This window comes from Micrasema longulum, unplaced genomic scaffold (genome assembly GCF_059751315.1).
Source record: "Micrasema longulum isolate JH-2025_06_02 unplaced genomic scaffold, ASM5975131v1 h1tg000066l, whole genome shotgun sequence".
In the NCBI taxonomy this organism is placed as follows: Eukaryota; Metazoa; Arthropoda; class Insecta; order Trichoptera; family Brachycentridae; genus Micrasema; species Micrasema longulum.
This window is the reverse complement of record NW_028277273.1, coordinates 329,558-352,014: the sequence shown is the minus strand read 5'-3', so window position 1 is coordinate 352,014 and position 22,457 is coordinate 329,558. Positions and strand designations below refer to the sequence as shown.

The following is a 22,457-nucleotide window of genomic DNA, read 5'->3' as shown; positions in this document are numbered from 1 at the left end:
TCAGAGTAATAATTCTCTAGAGAAGCCCTCAACTCAAGCTCTATTGCATAGAACAAAAGCGTTCCACACCGAAATCTTTATAATCATTTAAGTACATAGCACACTTTCCTGAAGTCGTAGATCAGGTATAGGGTATAAGTACGGGTCTCAGAGTAATAATTCTCTAGAGAAGCCCTCAACTCAAGCTCTATTGCATGGAACAAAAGCGTTCCACACCGAAATCTTTATAATCATTTAAGTACATAGCACACTTCCCTGAAGTCGTAGATCAGGTATAGGGTATAGGTACGGGTTTCAGAGTAATAATTCTCTAGAGAAGCCCTCAAATCAAGCTCTATTGCATAGAACAAAAGCGTTCCACACCGAAATCTTTATAATCATTTAAGTACATAGCCCACTTTCCTGAAGTCGTAGATTAGATATAGGGTATAGGTACGGGTCTCAGAGTAATAATTCTCTAGAGAAGCCCTTAACTCAAGCTCTATTGCATAGAACAAAAGCGTTCCAAATTTTTGGTTCGGTTTTAGTTTAGTTTTTAGTTGAACAACAAACGTGTAATGGACGGTTTCGGTTAGCGTTTGCAATTCTCAACCCAAGTACCTACAACCCGTTAAAATACTTAATTTTTAATTACCATTAGAACTTTGTGGTCAATAATCATAGAATTGTTTTTCTCCGTACGGGCGACTCTATAAGGTTATTACTCTAAGGTACGGGTAGATACAGGACCGAATTTTATGTACCCCTTAAATAACTGCGCATAGCTTTGTAATCTGAAAATAGTCCAAGTAATGAGATAAAGAAATGTAGATAAGTACGGGTTGTTATCTATGTGTGGGATAGCGAGTATAGTTACTATTGTAGATGTTACTGGTAATAGGTGCGCGGTAAGCGGTAATAGAAAACAAGATCAGAACAATAAAAAAGGTGTATGCATTGGAAGCACCAGAAATGGCGTTCTCTGTGATCGATCTGCGGCCTCACGAGAGCAATGACTAATCTAACAGGTTTCACGAGGTTTTTTTACTCTCGATATTCCATCCAATAATAACTGGGGGGACGGCGAGCAACGTGCCTAATTATCGGAATGAACATTAAAATTATACACACGGGATAATGTCGAAATAATCATCGACCTACGCGGCCCGAGAACGTTCCCCGTCGAGCTTTGCCGCTCGCTGTACCGCTGGGCTACCACTCGTAGGACCCAAACCTCGCGATCTGCCGCATTGTTGGTCCGATGCCATCATATTCGGAGAGCGTTCGAAGAAAAATACCTTCATTTGTCAGGAGCCAAAAATGAGCGGAATGTTAGCAAAAAGCAAACATTAAACTTTCAAATAACACCAGTAACGCAAATAAATTATAGCGGGATGAAACATTACTAATATAAGGCACGCAAAACGAACAGAATACTTCGAACGTTTTCACAAGACGCTCGAATAAAATGGCATTCTTCCCAAAATGAACTGGTCCACTGGTCCACCGGTCCACGATAAATACGACCACGAAGTTAGAGGAATTCTGTTCAGATGACGCAGCGATGGCAGTGAAACCGATCGTTAAAACTTAAAATATTTCGATGAAAAACATATTTTTGTAATGACTAATAACCGAACTTCAACCAACAATTTTCACTCACAAGCTTCAATAATCGCATATTCTAAGTTTTCGTCAAAAGAAATCAACATCTGTGTTATGTGTATTTTATTTGTGCAATACCGCGCTTTGAGTAATTAAAATACATGCATTTTTATACCTACCTTGAGGTGTAACGTAAATGCCGCTATATTAGTTATCCATAATGATAATGATGTAAAAAAACTTCTTATCAGTTGTAAAGAAAAACAATGATGAATTTAAAAACTTGGACAGAATTATACGGGGAAATACGCAGTACGAAAAATTTTAATGCGACATTGATATAAAATTAAGGCTTGAAAACACATACATACTAAGATTCCGCTGAGAATCTTATTTGAAAATATAGAATAATAATATACCCACGACTTCATCACCGATCACCTTCATTTCAAGATCAAGGAAACGATACCATCACTAATATATATTACTTATATTATTAGACTTTTTTTTAATCTATCGTATTCTTCCAGTAGCCTTCAATTATTTTTTGTATTGTACACCCACCGTCATGTTACGGGCATGCTACGCCATGCCGCGGCAGGAATGTGATAGTGTATTTTGTAGGTATTTGTAACATATACTGTAAAAAGCGAAAAAAATATTTATTTAAAATACTTAATTTTTAATTACCATTAGAAAAACGGTAAACGTGTAAAAATAAAATTATTTTCAATTAATGTTATTTTTATTCCTACTACCTATTGAACGTCCCTTTTATATATTTTTATTATGTTTTAGGAGCAAAACCTCATCCACACTCCACAATGGTGAAACGTTTATCATAATTATAACGGACGCATTTGTACAGAAAATTTCTTCATGGGGTCGATTATTTGGGATAGTTGCTGAATGTACATCTTGAGTGGTTTATGCTATGTATATGTGCCACATGTAATGTATATGTTTGTGTATGTTTTATATGTGCGTTCATGTGTGTGCGTGGATGGCTCGGAGTGTACATTCGGTATTTTTATTTATTTTAATTTATTACCTCCATGGAAAAGGCAAATGTCAACAATTATCCTTTTCTCACTTAAAATTCTTATTTATTTTTTATTTTTTGTCACATTTAATGTTTATATCTTTTTAATTTATGAAAACTTAATTGGTCTTTTTATGTTAAAAAATTGTTGTTCTTAGTACTTATTTTGTATGACTGTATGTTTTCTAAATAAAAAAAATAAAAAAAAAAAAAAAATATATAGTGCTTAGGTACTTATAGCATAGACTTTACTTCACTTTCAATAAGTTATGATGGTGTGTACAGCACGAACGAGTAGGTACTAGTTTAGGTACTATAAATCTAATCACAATGAGAAGCAACATATTGTTGTTATGTATCTGTGTAAGTAAATATATTACGGGGTACTAAAACTGCAAGCATTTTTATTACTGCAGCAACAAAGGAATGCAAATATGTGGCTTCCCACAAGTAAATAAAAATATAATGCAAATATTCTGCGGTTGTCCTTCAACAACCCACAAGAAACTGAATACTGAATATTATTTACTAAGCTTTCGGCGCGAATGAACAATGCAGCGAGTGAAAAGAAAAAATAAATTATTTGTTTTTATCAATAATTGTACTCCGCCTATAAAAAAATCAAAGCTCACAAAAGAGTTTATTGAACGTTTGTATTGCATTAAATGTGAATTTGAAATTGTGCAAAGCAATTAACTTTGCCGGCCATGTTTAAGTAATTCCAATAAAAAAGTGATCTTAGGGTAAATTTTGCGTTTTATTTCGAAACGGTGCCTTAATTTAATGTTTAATCCAACTATCCGGAATTCAGCATATCCGGATAATATGTGGCACTCATTAATTGGGATAGTTATAGTTTTACTGTATTTATCTATTCATATTTTCATTCTAAATAAATAAATCATTCAAAACAGATAACATAAGGTTGTTGGTCTAAAAATATGTTTTGATATTAAGGTACGAGTATTTAGTAATATGACATATTATACTTCCAAAGGCTTTTAATCACTAATTTAAATAAAAAAAATTACTAACTAATCACCAAGTGTTTATAATTATTTCCAACACAATCTGTTTCTTCATAATCAAGTTTACAGAATTAATAATATTAGATGATTTAAGTAAACGATTTAATTGATAACTTTTTTATACGGTCAAAAAAAATATTTGAAAAATGTATAAATTTATTTTAATATATTATTGAGATGATTTCAAAATTTACAAATGTTTTTTCAATCAGGAGGCTTAGTGTTCTTTTTTTATTATTTGTTAAAAAACCAAAAAAATATTTTTAAAATTTTTATGTATTTTCAGCACTATGATTTTTTAAAGTTTTGTACTTCTGAAATCACTCAGCGTGTGAAGTCTCAAGTTCTCTTCCGCTTCTTCTCGGTCAGATTTGCCGATTAGTCCGTTGACCGTCAGTAAACCGGAAATCTTTCACAGCTCTCTTATCATTGGTTAATTCGTATGAACTAGTGACGTCGTTCAAAGTAGTTCGTTTGTATTTTATTTTTTTCATTTTTTTCGTGCATTTCCAAGAAACTTTGCCGTACAATTGTATGCTCTAATTTTAACCGCGCGTTAGAATACATTTTTTGTATCCAATTTCCCGTAGGGCAGAAGTTCCTCATTGGACTTCAACAATGCTTATTCAATGTTTACTTATAATACGTATTGAAAAGAAACTGATTATATTAGCTATCGTTAGAGTACGTAATATTTTGTAAAAATAAGAAACTACATAATATGAAATGAACTGTGGCGATTTTACAAATTCAAATCAACTTGATTAAAAGGTGCGCTTTATAATTGATGAATCTATTTTATAAATAGGTGCATTGTCATGTATAACAAATGTATTATTATTTCAATTTGAAGAACAAATTTCGCTATTCTAACTTTAGTTTACGAACCAATAAATGTATTATTTTGCATAACTGATCGTGCTTCAAAAGCACTCTGTTGTGTCGTCTAGTGCGAAATAATCAATCATTTTTGCTAGATCTCGCCATTTTGCCAATTCAGACTGTCAGACAACGATAACAGCCAACAAAAATATAGCATAGACACGTATACATTTTGTTTATACAGTAATAAATTATGGAAATACTGGTCGCGGGAGTACCTTGTTAATCAAGGGAAGCCCTTTACTCTAAGGTCATACATCTTCTAGTTTCAGGGTCTGCGCTTTTCATTCTTCACTTGACACGGTAAAGTATGTAGTAAGTATTCTGCCTTGCACCTAAGTATTTGTACCTGGTGCGTACCCACAAATTACTAACATTAAATTACGTTTCGGTATGACGCTTTTTGCACCATAGCAAAAATCCACACGGCACGATAAAATAACATAGGGTGGATTGCTATTTATTGCTTTAAAATTATTTACTTAATGCTGGGCCAACGCAATAACCAGTACTACACCCATAAAGCCACTAATCTCCACTCGATCTCCTTTTGCGGTATATTTATACCTAAGAAAAGCCGCTGAATATTGTTTTAATAAATACAAAATAATGTAATAAATAAATGTTAATTCACCGTAATTTTAACGTGCCGTGTGGATTCGGACGATACGTGTGAAATGTGCCTATGGGTCTCATAATGGCTTGCTGATACAGCCACCTTACTTATTGCATTTTCAGTTTGCTGTAATATTATGTTTTTATGTAATTTACCACAAAATCTACGTCAAGAAATAAATTACGGAAAATTTAAGGATACATTAAAGAAAAGCTTCTTGGCATAATTAACATTAACTGTATTTTGGAAATAAAGATATATGTTTAATACGTGCATGTGTTTTTATTTAAATTTTTTTTAGTATTATATTTTCTCAGTATTATATTTTCTCAATTTTAAAAAATTGTTTAATTTTTTTTTATTTTATTATTTTGTTTTGCATTTTTTGTTTCTTTTTTATGTTATTTTGTAAACTTGCCAAACACAAGATCCAGACACTTTTTTGGCAAGTTCAACCTTAAGTGTTACATTTTTTTACCGAATATATTGTTTATTTATGCTAATAAAGGTTTTGATTTAAAAAAAATAGAAAATAAAATTTTAAAAAAATAAAATGTATTTATTCACTCGAGATAAGTGGATTAAATACGTATATTGAATTAATATTTGAAGGACTACCTTTATTATGTCCCAGAAGCTCTGGTAGGATTTTAAATTTTTTAAAGTTTGTTTTCAAGCCTCAACAGTCGTGTTTCGAAACTAGTCGACACATTCAGTTTATTTTATGATTTTTCATTTAAAAAATGCGTAGTTACATGAATTACGAATTCAACCATTGTTTAATTGAGCTACTTATACTAAATGAATTAATTTATCAGACTTCAGTGTTTAGTAGAATGCAATTGTGTGTTGACTTGCATAATAATATTACCGCTTATTCACTTCACTTTCTTACAGTTTAATTTATTTACTAATAAATCAATGTTCTTACTATCGGATTACATGATGAAAAGTTACTGTTCCCTGTCGTTAAAAAAATAATTGATTAAACATAATTGGAACATTTATCAAACTATTAAATTAGGAGTCCATGTAAAATTAAATGCACTCGTACTCCAAAGTTGATTGGAATCAATGTTTTTTTTGTTGGAAGTTTTTAATTTTTGGACTGTGTTATTTCGAAACCGTGTAAAGCAATGTACCAGGTGTACTCGCCAAGCCAAGTTGAACTAATCTCAAACAACCAATTGTGATTATATTTTTCAAAAGCATGAATATAAAATAAAATAAATGAAGTAATAAAATCAAACTTCTTGATTTTAAATTGAAACCGCAAAATTATTGAATTGCTTGATTATTTTTGGCCGGCTTCCCACTACATCAAGTAATTGTATAAAATAAATTTTTAAAAAATAACGATTCTTCGCCATTAAAATATAGTTCGAGCTTTAAATATGGAAATATACTAGTATTATGAATATATTTTTTCAGGAAGCCCACGATATGGGTATACAATTCGGCGCCTAGTGTACGTACTACGTAGGTACTTACTATGTACAATGTGCATCTAATTATAAAACAATACAAGTACAGTAGAACTCCGTTTATCCGAACTCCAGTCATCCGGATCGTTATTGGAAATAAAAAAATAAATAAAGAAGATGTTTTTTTTAATATTTTAATTTAATTGTAGAATTGGATGGTGTTATGCAAAAATGTGTTAAGCCACACCAACCTCAAACTGAGATAATGAATGTTTAAAATACGATTGATAAAGGTGATTTTATTTAAAGTGATAAATAAAATAATATAATTTTTTTTAAATATAAACAGTGCTTAATAGACCAGAAAAATGTGTAATTTTTTAATTTTTTAATATAAAAATTTAACAAAAAAATGGGACATTTTTGCAGAATACCTTTTTAATAACAATAAGGCAAAAAGTTTTAAACAATGTTATTTCCCAAAAAAATTTAAGTGACAAATTAAAAATGAAATAAAAGCTTCGTGTTCTAAACCAGACGTGAAAAATATCTTGGAATTTACTTGCAATGTGAAAAAAAAATTAGCTGCCGTTTTTAATAAACAAAACTTCGCAATTCTGGCAAAAAAGGCGTCTTTTGCGGGATTAACACATTTTTTATTATATATATTTCTATCATGAGCCACATATTGATCTCAATTCGCAACAATAGGTTAAGCATCTTAAAGCAGTGTTACATTGGTTTTAGACCAGTTGCATGGTTTTTGATTAACACATCGGAGTATTACAAAGATTGTGTAAGTTTAAACTCGTCAAACTATGATTTCAAAGTAAGAATATCACCTTTGGATTACGATTCTGAAACTATTTTTTTTTCTATTTTGCGGCTTGACACATTTTTGCATAAAATCATCCCTTTGCATGACATGTTTAAGTATGTTTTTAATGTGATTCCAATTCGTTGTATTATTTTAAAATAACAAAAAAATTGGCACTCATTAATCCGGGTAATTGGAGTTTTACTGTAATTTTATTAAAGTTAAAGTTTTCCTTCTTTAATAAATAACAGTAATTGCAAAAATGTCATAAATTTTTAATTCTTAAAAACCCGTTTCATAAAAATGTTCATGTTACTTTTTAGCACATTTACAAAAGAATATGCTGTGTTTCTGAAACCTGTCCATAATTACATTATTTTCCATAACAATGAAAAGGAAATTATCATGAAAACAGTGGAATATAAAAGTGAGTGTTTTAAATATTGATTATGCTACTAAAATATCTAAATGGTATATATTTATAGGTATAATGTATACAAATAAGTAACATAATGTGTGATAATTAACGATCTTCGTACAAAAGCTTTTCTACATAAAATACATTATTTTAGATACATGTATTATGTACATATGTATGATACAAATATTATAAATATTTGTTTACTGCGTAGGTATCTTAAAAGCATCAACAAAATTTCGCAGTAGTTTTGTTAATTTATTTATATTACGAGTATTTACATACAACCGTTACTTAAATAAAATTCCATTTCAAAGATTTGGGGAAGCATCATTTGCAGAGCTTTTCAAAACATATTCCTCTATTTTGGCAGAAATATAGAAATATAGTATGTATGTAATATAAATATAATTCAAGTAAGCAATAGACACCATAATCTTGTATAATTTCGGAAAAAACTTAAAACCCACTTGTTCTAAATCATTCGAATAAATCCGTAGCACGTGATAACAAAATAAATTGTTTTAATCAAATGACAACTTTAAAAGCTTCAATTAAATTTATTTATCTATAGAGGTAAAGCGCCCTTGAGATATTGTATTACGAAAATGGCGCTATATAAGTTATTTATAATAATAATAATGTTTTAAGTGTTTGTGTTTTCTAAACTTTTTAAAAATTAATTTGTATTATTGTTTTTTATTTAGTTTTTGTTAGACTAAGAAATTGATAGTGGCAATAAGTCCGCCATTTAACTATTTATAACTTTTGATATTATTTTTGTTTGCATGATATTGTTTATTATAGTTAGTAAATATTTATTATTATTATTATATATTCTTAGTTTATATTTTTTTGGGTGTTTTATGTAATTATTATTTTTTTTTTAAAGAGAAATACTTGAGTTCTTACTATTACTTAAGTTTTCCGACCATTTCCTACAAGTCGTAAATAACTTGTGCTGGATACATGGAAATACTGTTGTGGTAGAGTGGGATTTGAACCTCGGACCTTTGGCCCGTGAATCTACAATACTACCACGGGACCACAACCCGGTTTTATATTTAATAGTAATGTTTAAATTCAATTTTGTCTTGTATTTCTTTTGCATAAGATTCGTTATTTGGTAGCGATTACAATAGATTTTTTAGTACTGAAACGTTTTTTTTCAATGTACCTAGTCATAAAAAAAAAAAAGAAAGAGATTTGAGTTAATTCGATAATGCAATAATGGTGTTTTTAATGGGAGTTAGGGCATTCGAAGGGCTTATGACTTGATATCGGCCGGTTGGGATCGCTCGTGAACTATGATTCGAGTTGAATATGGTGGGTAGAAAGGGGCACAGACCTGCTTGTTGCGCTTCAGGGCGCTCGGGGGGCGCTCGTGCTGCGCCTTCATAGCCGCCAGCACCTCGGCCATGCGCTCGCGGTCAGGCTGGTCGTCGGCCAGCAGCAGGTAGGCGCGCCAGTTGGCCGAGTCGAAGCCCCAGTGGCACGTGCGGCTCTCCAGGGAGCCGTGCGCGTGGCACACGAAGCGGCGCGGCGAGAACAGCCCGCCACACTCCGCGCACTGCACGCAGCACGCCTCGCGCTCCGTGAACAGCTCGGGGAAGCACAGGCCGCGGCACCTGCCGAAGCACTCGTGGTACACGTGCAGCGGGCGCGCACCCTCCGGGGGCCGCCCCGCGCCGCCCGCGCCGTGCAGCAGCGCGCTGCACACGCGCTCCGCGTCCGTCTTGGTGATGAGGCCGCACGACGTGGCGTTGGCAGGCAGCGTGCCCGTGGCCTTCAGCTCCGCCAGCTGCTCGGGCGTGCAGCGCGAGCAGTAGATCTGCAGCGTGTCGCACGCGCGGTTGATCTGCTCCAGGCTGAAGTCCATGAGCACGCTGGTGAGGATCTGCGGCAGGCACAGGCGCTTCTCGCCGCCCACCACGAAGCACGAGATGGGCTCGCCCTCCAGCAGCGTCTCGCAGCGCTCGCCCCGCCCGCGGTCGGCCGCCGTGAGGATGGGCTGCTGCAGCGGCGCCGCGGGTGGAGCGGGGGGCTCCTCGGGCTCCGGGCCAGCCCCCAGGCTCTGCCCCGGGCCCTGCAAACTCTTGGTGGCACTGTGTTGATAGGTCTTTAAAACTGTTTTCAAATGAGGAGTGACTAGCTCCATCATTCTAGAGTAATACTGTTCGCGCTCGCGCGCCTATACCATGTTATTACAGAGTACGGAGGGACCCGCTCCTCTCCGAAGGCGTCGCGAACGCGTCAACGCCACGATTTGCGGCAACGGACCCGGCTTCTACGCCAAGTCATATTGCCATTTCACTTCCCGTACATTTTTACCACAATATTAACACTATTACGCAACAATATCATGGTCCTGCCCTCGCTTCCACACTTCGATCAAAACATGTCTGCCGATCCGTCGCGACTGTGTAGTCTGGAGCTCGAGCGAAACCGATCTTTTCACTGCACTCACGCCCTGTCGCCTCTGTTTTCGCGAAGCGAAATTTTACAAAATATACAAAAACATTTCTAGCAGCCTGTTTTTCGCATATTTTATAACACAGAATCGATCGAGAATTTTATTTTAATAATGTTTGTAAAAAACCGTTTCTTTTGAACGATTAATAAAATTGCGAGAGGATATTGAAAAATAAAATTTAGCTACAGACTGGGGCGTGTGTTTGGTAAACGTATCGCAGTCAAGCGGTAGACGGATGCCTCGGCTACTGGAAAGTCTAGCCAGCCCGCTCCCCCCCTCCTCAGGCAGTTTTGTTCACGTGACCGACCTTCCCGTCAAAATATCCAGAATGCCAATGCATTGGCGACCTCACCTCGCTCCATGTGCGCACCTATCCACTCGCCACTAGCAGCCAGAAGCGCCGAGTACCAGCACCCAGCACCCGGTTACTAGTTACTAGTTACTGGCCACCTCTATCTAGTTCTCACCGTTCGCTACGTTCTCCGCTTTTGTATTTATATTTGTAGACTTATAAATACTATGCATTGAGAATGCAATCATTATGATAATTTTATAATACCTTAGCGCGTAGCAATGTATAGGGTTCCATCATGACGTATTTTAAAGATGAAAATGTTTAATGCATTTCTTGAAATATTTTACGTGTACCCAAAAGTATTATATAATAATTACACTGCAACAAAAAACAGCATTATGCCATGAATTTTTTTTTCGAGTGTTGGATTAAAAATATTATTATAATTTTAGTTGGATAATTTATATTGCGCCGTTTTTTGTGAAAATCACCTCAAGGGAGCTGTAGAATCAATCAATATTTCAGCATGTTTTGCAGCTACAGGCGCACGGACGATAGAGATTCTTGTTCCTCGTTTCCAATTATGATATATTTCAGTTATAACAGATAAGAGCTAGATTTTAGCACATCTTTTTAAATTTTTTAATTTATTTAACTTTTTGTACATAATGTTATTTGTACATTGGTGGGTTTATTGCCAAATGGCAATTTCTTCCAACCAACCAATAAAATAAAAGTTTTATTTTTATAATTCAAGTTACAGAACATATTCAATAGAACAAAAAAAAGATTAAAAAGCTAAAAATATAGAAAATAGAAATAAACATATTTGTTTATAAATTACCTTAAATCAAAACTATTACTCAATGGGAAAAAGGAAAAAAGAGGAAAGAGGAAAAAGGAAAGGAGGAGAGATTAAGGAAGAGGATGTTTCTTGAGACGTAATTTAAATCTTGCAGCTATAGAGCGCATGGAGGGTAAGTAATCCCATTTACACTATAATTTAATCTGACAATGAATAAATTTAGAGTTTGAATGATATTAAAATAAAATAAATCAAAATAAAAATACCTACCGTTTAGATATTACGGTTTTTATTAATACAAATGTCTCAAGCCTTTATCCTCATTCCGTTAAAAAGTAGTTTAAATGAACAATATAAATCCATTGAAATCCATTTAAAAAACATAGCAGTAGTGAAATAATTCAATACAAACGTAAAGTAAAAATTTACTTTCAGTATAAAACAAGTCGCAAATTTTCTTGCCTAGTTAAAAGTTAGTCAACTATAAAATATTGTCCCATCAAATCTGTAATGTTAGAAGAAATCAATACTGTTGTCTCATTGTCCACCTTTTTTAATTGACTAGCCGTATGCTGTATGAATAAAAAATATTAATGGAGCTCATTTGAATCGTAAAAACGGTACTTTGTCTCTATACGCATTCTTGTAGCAGCATAGGTAAATATATAATAGGTGTATTGATTTATTATTTCTTACAATAATATAAATAATAGACGAATGCGTTATGTGCCGATTGAAAGTAGATCTAAACTTTGTGCGATGAACGTAAGATTAATTGCATTCAATTCAAACCTAACTATAATCACCTGCTTACAAACTGCATTTTATGCAGTTCAGTAGGACTTGATAATTTTGATTTATTTTTTGTCCGTTTTTGATAAATAAAAAAATATTTTTGAAATTTAAGGCATACATTGGATACATCATATTAAATATTTTTTAATATTCTGATTGGAATCTTACTGGTTTCATACGGGAAGTATCTGACATTAATAGGCATCATCTAAAAGAACTGCATCCAATAATGCGTTCATTATATAAGTTTGATGTATTCTTCTCGTTATAGTGTTTTCAGTCTGGTTGTTATTGTTTATAATAACTGAAAACAATACATCATCATTTTAAGTCTTTCCGCAAATCGGAAAACGATTTTCGAGAAAACTTTTTCTATGGTTTTAAAAACCTCCATAGACGCATAACACGGAACCTAACTGGACCTTTCAATAAATTGTTGTAAAGTTTAAATATTCCAATGTTTTTTTTCGATAATATAAAACCTGTCAATTAACATTACAATAATTTATTTTGCGGTTGGTTGTAGGCCTTCGATATAAGAAAAAAACTAATGTATCTAACTAACTATGTTTTAAAGAAATATATTTAATTTAAAAGAAATTGATAGTTAAACGCATTATTCACAAAAATACCAGCACTGACAATTAAAGTATACAATTTTAAACAATACTATTAATACCAGCTATTTTCTTACCGCTTCTCTTAAAGACTCAAAAATCAAGTGGATTACAGTCTCACTATAATCCTAATTATTGTACCTAAACCAGGCGAAAGGAGTATGCTTGTTGTCATGTTGACTAAATTATGTATGAATTGAGAAAATAGGAAACTGAATAGGAGAAAATAAGGATAACTCATTAAAAACAGAATAACTATGCGGGTAGCTTCAGTCCGACGCCGACGATAGAATCTAATTCAGGAGTTTCAGGAAACGGCATCTAGGTATTGAATTTTTTTTGTAGTAAAAATAGTACGTGTCATATAACTATTTTCAAAATACATTTTACTTACTATGTACATTGAAAAGAATAAGGAAGTTCAGCGCCACGGGAAATTCGATGTAAAAATGTTTTCTTAAGTGGTTCCGCGAAGTTTCTGTGCAATTTATAAAAACGAATTCTTCTTCTGAATAAACCAATACAACCCACCAATCAGTAAAACTCGCCGAAGATAACTTGTGACGTCACAGCCGGAGTAATTTCAAAATCACAAAACTTTTTTAAAAACCATAGCGCTGATAATAAGATACATATTTTTTTACACTTAGTTTCGGTTTAGTTCAGTGCAGTAATACGGGTTTTATTGACAAAAAATGAAAGTACATACTTGCGATACAAAACAAAACAAAATGAGTGTTTATGTATATTTATGTAAAAATTGCAAGAAATTATTCGTGGCAGCTTTACTAGATTCAAAAATACCTGTTCTAAAGCTACATATAGTATTTATACTATAAAGGTATATACTATAATAATATATAATAATACCATATTGTAATAAAAATTAAGAAATTACAAAAATAGAATACTTAAAACATTTATGAAAAAGTTTAAAAATTGAAAAGGAAGATTAAAAATTATTTAACAAACCAAATAAAATTAATGAATAATTTTCAAATTGGTCTCTAACAGTCTAAATTCCAAAAACTAAAACCAAGTAAAGAAAATTACAAATTTTAAAAATTGAAAAAAAAAAGTTTGATAGCCATTGACAGATAAAAAAAACTACGGAACTTCTTCATTATGCTTAACACACGCAACAACCCAGCGTAGTGCCTTATACATTATTGTTATAATATTATACACAAATTTCTGTGGCATATACAATACATATATTATAATTACAGCTTTACATACAGTCAAACCTTTGGGAATCTTTTCAAATTCTGTCCCTTGATGCTCAAATTGATAGGACGATATATTTATGTTTTTACTAGTTGAGCTATTTTAAATGCATACATATACAATAATTTTCGAATTAATAAATGCTTTTGAGTCAAAAGTCAATTGCTGAAATAATTTCTATGTAGGTATATCAATAAATAAAATGACAAACTTATTTTTAGAATTTATAAATTCAACCTAGTTATTTTTCAGTACTTCAAGTAGTGTTGTCTACGGTTTTCACTAAGGATACAATACAAACTCTGTTAGCTTTTTGTATAAGTCATTGCATAGCACTACTCCGGAACTTCAAAAATATCTTAAATAAGTCTTACGCTTGGATTAGCTACATATAGGTACAGCATTATGAAAAGTTTACCTCTACCCAACCAGCGCACTGAATTAGATGAACGCGTATTTGTGGAAGCAGGTTCAATGGCATGGAACACTCTCTCAACAGATGTGCAAATTTGTGAGAGTGAAAAAATTTAAAGCCTACCTGCTATCTCAATTATTTGAATAAATCACATCAATTACTTTATTCGAAGGTTTACATAAATTCAATTAAAATTATGTTTAATATCCCATAGAATCTTTTTTGAAAAGCGGGGTTAAGATTATATTTGAAAATGCCCCTATATAAGCCATAATAGTAATAATATTTATTTAACAAAATCTGCATATACATAATAATTATATACTGGATATTCCAAATTTGTGGATGAAAAGCATCACTCGTCTTTTATTTCTATAATAAACTATTATTATTTTTCAAAAGTTAAGTACCTACTTTATTGAATTATTTTTATTTTTACGTCTATGATTGAAACTCAATTTTCTTTTTTCTACTCTTAAAATCAAAATAGACAATAAAAATAATAGAAAGGTCAAAACCACAGACTACTAGTCAAAGCTGTCACTCGTGTCACACAATTTCACGATTCGCAATTGTTGTTTTAGCTTTCAACGGTGCTTTAACAAATTAAACAATATTTTGCAATCTGATGGCAATAATATTGAAACTGTCGAAAGCACTCCCTACGTTTTTGATACACTGCTTGTAATCTCTCAATACAAATTATTTATCGTTTGAAGTAAATTACTCCGCCTGCCGCTATAAGAAAGTAAGCTCATTTATTTTCTTTCGATAATAGGTAATAAATACTACGTTAACTATTTCAGTTAAATTTGACTTAATCTGTATAAATCTTAAGCTTTTCTGTACTTAATTACTTGACCTTGATTGCTCAAAATCCTTTCCCCAAACTATCTTGTAAACTAAAATAATTTACTGCGGTGTCGGCGAAATTAAGTTTGATTACGCAATTATCTTAACCAAAGTACGCAAACTTGTACTATTTAAAAAATGTGGGCTTATAAATTTATCGTACTTCTGCTTTGAGGAATTATATCTTAAACTAGATGCTTTATAATTGTAATTATCAGGTTTTTTTTCTTTCCTAAACATCGTTTTTCTTTTTAGAAAACACCTTAGCAGTACCTTTTGCTTGTGTGAATTATTTTCTACTCAATCATTTGTAGAGGGTCAACAATCATGGCGCTCAGCATAAGTCTGAAGGGATCATGTTTCGCTCTCATTACCGGTGCCTCTCAAGGGATCGGACGTTCTCTCGCAATAGAATTTGCCCGCCTGATGGGGCCCAATTCCCTTTTGCTGCTATTGGCGAGGAATCTAGAAGGCTTGCAGGTTACCAAGTCTTTAGCTGAAACCCCTAATGTTAAGATTTGCATTGAATCTGTAGATCTTTCCAATATAACCCCAAACAGCATGGAAGCATTACTGGCCAAAGTGACAGCCGATTTTGACTTGAGTGAATTTGATGTAAATATAATTATTCATAATGCCGGTTCCATCGGTGACGTATCTCTTTCCGCTTCGCAGCTTGATAACGTAGAATTGTGGAGAAAATACTACGATCTCAATGTTTTTCACGTTGCTACTCTTAACTGTGTTTTTATGAAATTCTTCAAAAACCTAGAAGATCGCACAGTGGTAATCAATGTTACTTCTCTTTGTGGAATAAAACCGTTTGCTGGACTTCCATTGTACTGCAGCGGTAAAGCTGCTAGAGAAATGTTCTTTAAGGTATTGGCGGAAGAAAATCCCAAGATCAAAGTGTTGAATTATTCTCCCGGACCGGTTCAAACAGCCATGATTCAGTATATCATCGATGATACTCCCGACGATTGGTTAAAGCGTAGGTTTGTAAACTTGAAAAATGATAATAAATTGCTTCAGCCAGAACAAACTGTCCAAAAATGCTTGGATGTTCTACTCGGGGGAAATTATAATTCTGGTGATCACGTGGACTACTATGACAAATAAAACTCTCTGGGTAAATATTGGATAACTTTCTGAATGTACCGACAGATTCATGGGACCACTAGTGATTTTAGGAATTTATTATATTTTTATTACACAATACTTTCATATAAAATTGATTATTAATATTCTGTTTTTATTTACTTTACTTTTATACATCGTAATTTAAGATTATATACGTACATATTTTATAGCGTGTGAATTGAATAAATTTTTCTTTTGAACTTGTTTTATTAAATTTTTTTGAATACCAAGCAATACCAAATATAAATAATAATAAATTTTGTCATCCTTTTTCATTGCACCGTTTTGGTGAGTTTCGAGGGCCCTGTACATTTTACTCTGAAAAAAGTCATCTACCTACAGGCTGGCTAACCCTTAACCCAACGTTTAAAATTTACATGTTTTATTTGTTAGTTTATACACTTATTTTTATTAGTTTAAACACCTATTTCATAAGTGACTACCCTGACGGCAGTATTTAGAGCAAGTGTGCGAGGACTTGAACTGCGCCTCATATGTTGAGCCGAAGAGGGCTGCAGGAGTAGAGCACAGTGAAGAATGAGATGCGAGACTTTGCTGCAAACCAATCCTCCGGATTTAGACTCCGAAGAAGATTTAAGCTACGAACCTTTTTCATAATAAATTCCTCACATATGCTGTGAGCACCGCGTTGTAGTGCTTTCATAGGTGCTAAGAGCAGAGCGGTGAATCTGTTAATTATTATTATTATTAATTGAATCGGCATTCACTTTGTAACACTTGATTATAAATTATTATGAAAATTGAACTTTGTTATTAGTGTACACAATTCTTTAGAGTTAATTCAAGAATAATTATTCCTTACCGACCATGTAATACAATACATACATTTGTACTGCATGGCTTTACATGGATTGCATCTGAACAGAAGCACTTCTTGAAGAAACAATTTCGCAAATAAACGAGTTTTTTTTTCTGGAGAGTGATTCCGTGGGGAAGGCATTCCACGGTATCACACTTAACAATTTCTCATCAATAATTCAATTTATGTACTCATCATTTTATACAAAGTGATACCTTTTAAGTGTAATTTAAAAGTAAGTCACTGCTTCAGAATTTCTTCTAACTGGGTGACTTAGTTAAAACAATGGTTATTAATTTTCTATTTAATAAAATTATTCGTATAAATTTGCTAACTCAGATATAGATGTTAAAACATGATTTGAAGTAAAAATGTCGTGAGGCGACGGCATGACCGTAAATTTTGATTTTAATTTCTCACAACACTCCAAATAAAGTTTTTATTTATGATTCTAGCTGTCAATTTTTGTCGTAATGCTTAGTGGTGTGGAATTTTTCTTTTCTCTAAATAAATGCAGAGTTTTTTTTCCAACTTAAGATGATAATCTTAATACTTTTGTAGCAAATAATATATGTTCTGTGGGTTGTATATTTCTTATTATTGGCTGCTTTTTAATAATAATATTTAATAAGGAAGTTCAGCCCTATGCGAAATTGAATATAAAAAATGTATTCTCACGTGTGGTAAAAATTAGAGCATTTAAATTGTATTGGGAAGCTTCTTGAAAATGTTTGTTAAAAAAAATGATTTTAATAAAAACCAACTATTTTGCATGACGTCACTAATTCTATGACGAATTAGCATCACTCATCGAAAAGAAGGGGAAGAGAACTCAGGACATCACAGGCGAAGTAATTTAAAAAATACCAAACTTTAAAAAATAATAGCGCTGATTGACTTGTCTATTCAAAATTTTTTTTTTTTAAACTACGGAAATTTCTCATTATTTCCTCTGTAATAATGATTCTTCATTTGTTACCACTACCCTACAAGCAATATTGTCAATATGTTTTATTTGGAAGTAAAACAATCTTGTTTTAAAATAAATTATCACAACTAAAAGTATAATCTTTTTTTATCTGCTCCTAATGCATTGGTACACCAAATGGGTGCAAAATGAACAGCCTTCACCATCATTCCCTTTCTGCACATAATGGTGCATAGGGCACTGCATTGGTACACAAATCGCAGCGTGTTTTGATCATTTTTGTTACATGAAGGTAAGATAAGTCTTACATTTCAGGTGCCAGTCCAAGGGCTATGAAGTATTTAAATGTAAAAACACCTTTTCAAATAAATATTTAATGTCAACCATGTCGGGAATCGAACCCGAGACCTCTTGCATGGTAGGCAAACGCACTGACCACTACACCACTAGGCCGACCAAGGCTGATGAACAGCCTTACACACTTCAAATTATTTATTTATTTACAAAGAAAAAAGTACACATAATTTATTTTTTTAAATTTTAATTTTAAATTTTCTCAGATATTTTTTGCTTAAATAATACATTCCATTTAATGCTGACCAATTGATCAAAAATTGGTTTTTTAAATATATTACAAACATGATTTGCTTTCTTATTCGTTTCAGGTAGTTGTGACTCCGGGTAGACATGGTAGCCGTAGGCTCAAAGCAAGATAGCTTTTTCTTATTCATTATGGGATTGGCTTGGAGGTGCAGATATTCTATCCCAGCTTTGTTGACATGTTCACTGGCACTCATAGGACAAGCTTGTGTGTTTGAAATCAATATACGAACTCGCCATATTAATAATCAACCGTTTGAGGTAAGACTTTCCAATATTAATTAGTGCTAATGCCACACATTTTCCAATATGTTTGTCTCTCTAGATAAAAATCTCTTAGACTATGAGTTAGATTTAAAACAGCAAAATGGATTTAAAAAAAACAAAAAAATTAGTAAATTTGATTTATTAGAAAAATAAATTGTTGTGTAATTTAATTATTAGTGTAACTTTTTACTGAAATAAAAAGGTAAGGGACATCTGGAATATATACTGGTAAAGACATGGAGACTATATCCCATTTTTTTTTTGGCTATAAACAATTTGTAACTTTCAAATATATTTTTTACAGGATGAGACAGATGATTCGGGAGCAACTGATTCCTCGGCAGGTTCTTGGGAAACTATTAATGAAGAAGTAGTTCATTAAAAAAACAGTTTATTTTATTTGGTTTGAACTGTACATGGGAAGATTAATGATATTTTTGCAGCTAAGATGTATTTTTTGATTTAATAAATAATAATGATAGTGAGTTTGACACAATGCTCGGATATGGAGAATCTCAGAGGTAGGATAAATATTTAAACAGAATTTCTACTTTTATATTTCAATAAATAGTGAAAAAATTCATGCTTCGGGAATTAATATAAAATACACTTATTTGTTTATAAATTTGTATAAACCACTTAATTTTTGATAACAATAATATAATATAAAATATATTAAACTCCCATTACGAAATTGTAAAGAATTAAAAAAAGGAATTTAGGATTAGGTATTTATTCGTAAATATGTTTTTAAAAGTGGGTTCATGGCAAACTTTGTATTTATTTGTATTATTAATTTTATGATGATTATGGGAATGGAACAAAAGTGGTATGAAAGCATATTTTTAATAAATTAAAACTGTTCTAATATATGTAGTATCTTCACAAAATTCGATATTTATAAATCTGATGCTCACTTACATGATACAGCTTTATATACATTTATATTGACCGCCAGATAAGGATGCCAACGCTAACACATCCTTTACAATGGAAAACCGTTGCGCATGGACATCCTTATCTGACGACCACTGTACCTCGAGGCAACATTGAATTTACTATTTATATTCTGTAAATCAACAAATACAATAATAATAAATTATCTGTACTTGACCGAAAACAATTTATGCATACAGAATATAATTTTTTAAAAAACGAGGTACATGAAGTGGCACTATTGATGTGTTTAAGTATCATATTATATTTCTGAAGATACAAACCAATATTTTAAAATCTAATTTTTGTTTGAAATGATGTGTGGACTATGGAGGTTGTGGCTAAGTTATGTATTTTATTTATGAATGAAAAACTTTCATAGGTTTTAGTAAACTAAGGCATATTAAAATATGTATTGGATAATGGTGTATTTATTTATACATTTTATAGCAAACTTTGATTAAAATCAATAACATGCATTTTAATCACTCTCTAATTTGTATATGATTACAGATATTAATCTGCTTAAAGAGATTTTACTTTTTAAATAAATAAAGAAGATTTAATTTTATCAATTATGAACATGTAAATTTAACATTTTCAGTTTATAATATCTGGTATCAATTAAACAACTATAATAATAACTTATAAATTAACAACTATAATAATATTTATGATACAATAATATCATCTAACAATATTTATTATTCCTCATCTTGGTGGTAAAAAGAAAGCCACAATTATTATTATTTTGAGAAAAATTACTTAACCTTCCACACGCGATGGATGCTCTTGTTATTTATCAACAAACGAACAAACCATTCTCTGCGGCCACTTTTAAGTGAATATTTATTTTTACATTTGCATTCGGCACTTGTTACAAAATATTGACCAAACTTAAGAAACCCTAAATAACATTGTAGTCGGTGGGAGAAGCCAGGCGAGATACTAGTGATTGATAAGAACCCCCAGAATTTTGATTTAATTAGCTATTTTCTTATCTTCGCAACTCGAATAAGTGGTCTCTTCTGGATTTTTAGCTAACTAACATATTATTTTCATTAACAACCGTAGATGGCATTAGTAGTATGGAATATCCCATATACTAGTCTGAGTTTAATCGTCAGCATATCAACATCCTTTATGCTTGCATTGAACAAGAAGAAATCTAGTATTGAGCGTGGCATACAATGACTAAAAAAAATATATTTCTGAAAGGACTTAGATTTATTCAACTAGGTTGATAAAACCTTAGAAAATATGCATTACTATAAATATACATACTATAAATTTACATACTATAAATTTACAAAATACGTACATATCAAGGAGGTGTTTTTCACTTGTGTCTTTTTATCACCAAGATGACAATATACAATATGGAATTTGCATCTATTATAATATGATGAATCTTTTATATTTTATCCAGGATAATTTATATATGTATTTCCAAATACTAAACTTTCGGAATAAAATAATGTCCAGTTCATCTATTACTAATTACTACTTCTTCTTTCTTCTTCTGCAGTCTTTCTCTCTCCACTGCTGGATAAAGGCCTCTTCCAAATGTCTCCATTCCTTCCTATCACCCGCTTTCATCATCCATCACTCTTCTCCACCTTTGCAGCTCGCTAGCAACATTGCTTCATATTGATTAGCTTATAAAATCCAAATTTGCTGCATTGTGGCATTAATTGTTAGTTGCAATAATTTAAGAATGCCAGTGAAGATTAGTTTATGTTTAAACAAACATGGCTGCCTTAGGTAATAGACAATAAAACCAAAGTTAATAATAATTATCAGTAGTAGCCTTTACAAATATATTTTTTAAACTATCATAAAGCATCCTATTTAAAGTTCCTTTAAAGAAATAAAGCAATAGATTCAAATCACACTCTGTTTGTGGCATTCTTTCGCTAATCATAAAAATGATTCAGACCCAAAAAAAATATTTATCTGATAATGTATTAATGTGTAATGACGAAGTTGATTTTATACATTAAAACATTTTATCATGGTAGACTACTCCAGTTTACTTACATATTTAATACTTTTTGACTCTTACAATCAAACCCTATAAATATGTAAGTATGTATTTTTATGTTATTTTATTCCTTATCTATGTTTATTTGTGATTTGTCGTGTAATATAGTAATATACATAGACATGCAATACAAATTAACCAACTAAAATGAGTTTTTATGCTATTATTTATCGAAGATAATGTTGACTCCTCAAACTATTACAAAATGATTTCATATTATTTGAAAAATTTAGAATTATTGACTGGTATTGAAACATCCTGTGCTGCATCAAGTTGCAGTCAGACAATTTTAATTGTACTTTTAAAATGTGTTTAGATGTAAAATATTTATTTTTATCTGTGATCAATAAAACTCCTTAAAGATACTGATTTACTATTTTAATTTTAAAATAAATTTATGTTTTTTCTACTGCTGATTGAACCATTTGTTGT

General features: G+C 32.0%; 3 protein-coding genes across 6 annotated transcripts in view; 2 read left to right on the top strand and 1 right to left on the bottom strand.

Moving 5' to 3' along the window:
- LOC148285077 (ski oncogene-like) overlaps window positions 1-10,232 on the bottom strand; it is a 42,684-nt gene extending 32,452 nt beyond the window's left edge. Inside the window, exon 1 of the mRNA XM_088230824.1 lies at window positions 9,160-10,232. Coding sequence (XP_088086950.1) covers window positions 9,160-9,972 — 813 coding nt within the window. The 5' untranslated portion in view covers window positions 9,973-10,232. The remainder of the gene's footprint in view (window positions 1-9,159) is intronic.
- Window positions 10,233-15,047: 4,815 nt separating this feature from the next.
- Window positions 15,048-16,637, top strand: LOC148285076 (sepiapterin reductase-like). 3 transcript variants are annotated; one of them, XM_088230742.1, is made up of 2 exons: window positions 15,048-15,186; window positions 15,546-16,637. In XM_088230742.1, the coding sequence occupies exon 2, from the start codon at window positions 15,618-15,620 to the stop codon at window positions 16,407-16,409; it is 792 nt and encodes a 263-aa protein (XP_088086868.1). In that variant the 5' UTR covers window positions 15,048-15,186; window positions 15,546-15,617; the 3' UTR covers window positions 16,410-16,637. The 3 variants fall into 3 exon arrangements, with proteins under 3 accessions (XP_088086868.1, XP_088086884.1, XP_088086876.1); XM_088230758.1 differs by having other exon boundaries at window positions 15,068-15,186; window positions 15,605-16,637; XM_088230750.1 differs by having other exon boundaries at window positions 15,078-15,216.
- LOC148285075 (uncharacterized) lies at window positions 15,050-22,394 on the top strand. Of its 2 annotated transcripts, none has more exons than XM_088230772.1 (3): window positions 15,050-15,186; window positions 18,844-19,039; window positions 19,350-22,394. In XM_088230772.1, exons 2-3 carry the CDS (start codon window positions 18,866-18,868, stop codon window positions 19,425-19,427), a joined length of 252 nt encoding a protein of 83 aa, XP_088086898.1. In that variant the 5' UTR covers window positions 15,050-15,186; window positions 18,844-18,865; the 3' UTR covers window positions 19,428-22,394. The 2 variants fall into 2 exon arrangements, with proteins under 2 accessions (XP_088086898.1, XP_088086904.1); XM_088230778.1 differs by having other exon boundaries at window positions 15,083-15,216.
- The last annotated feature ends 63 nt before the right edge of the window (window positions 22,395-22,457 follow it).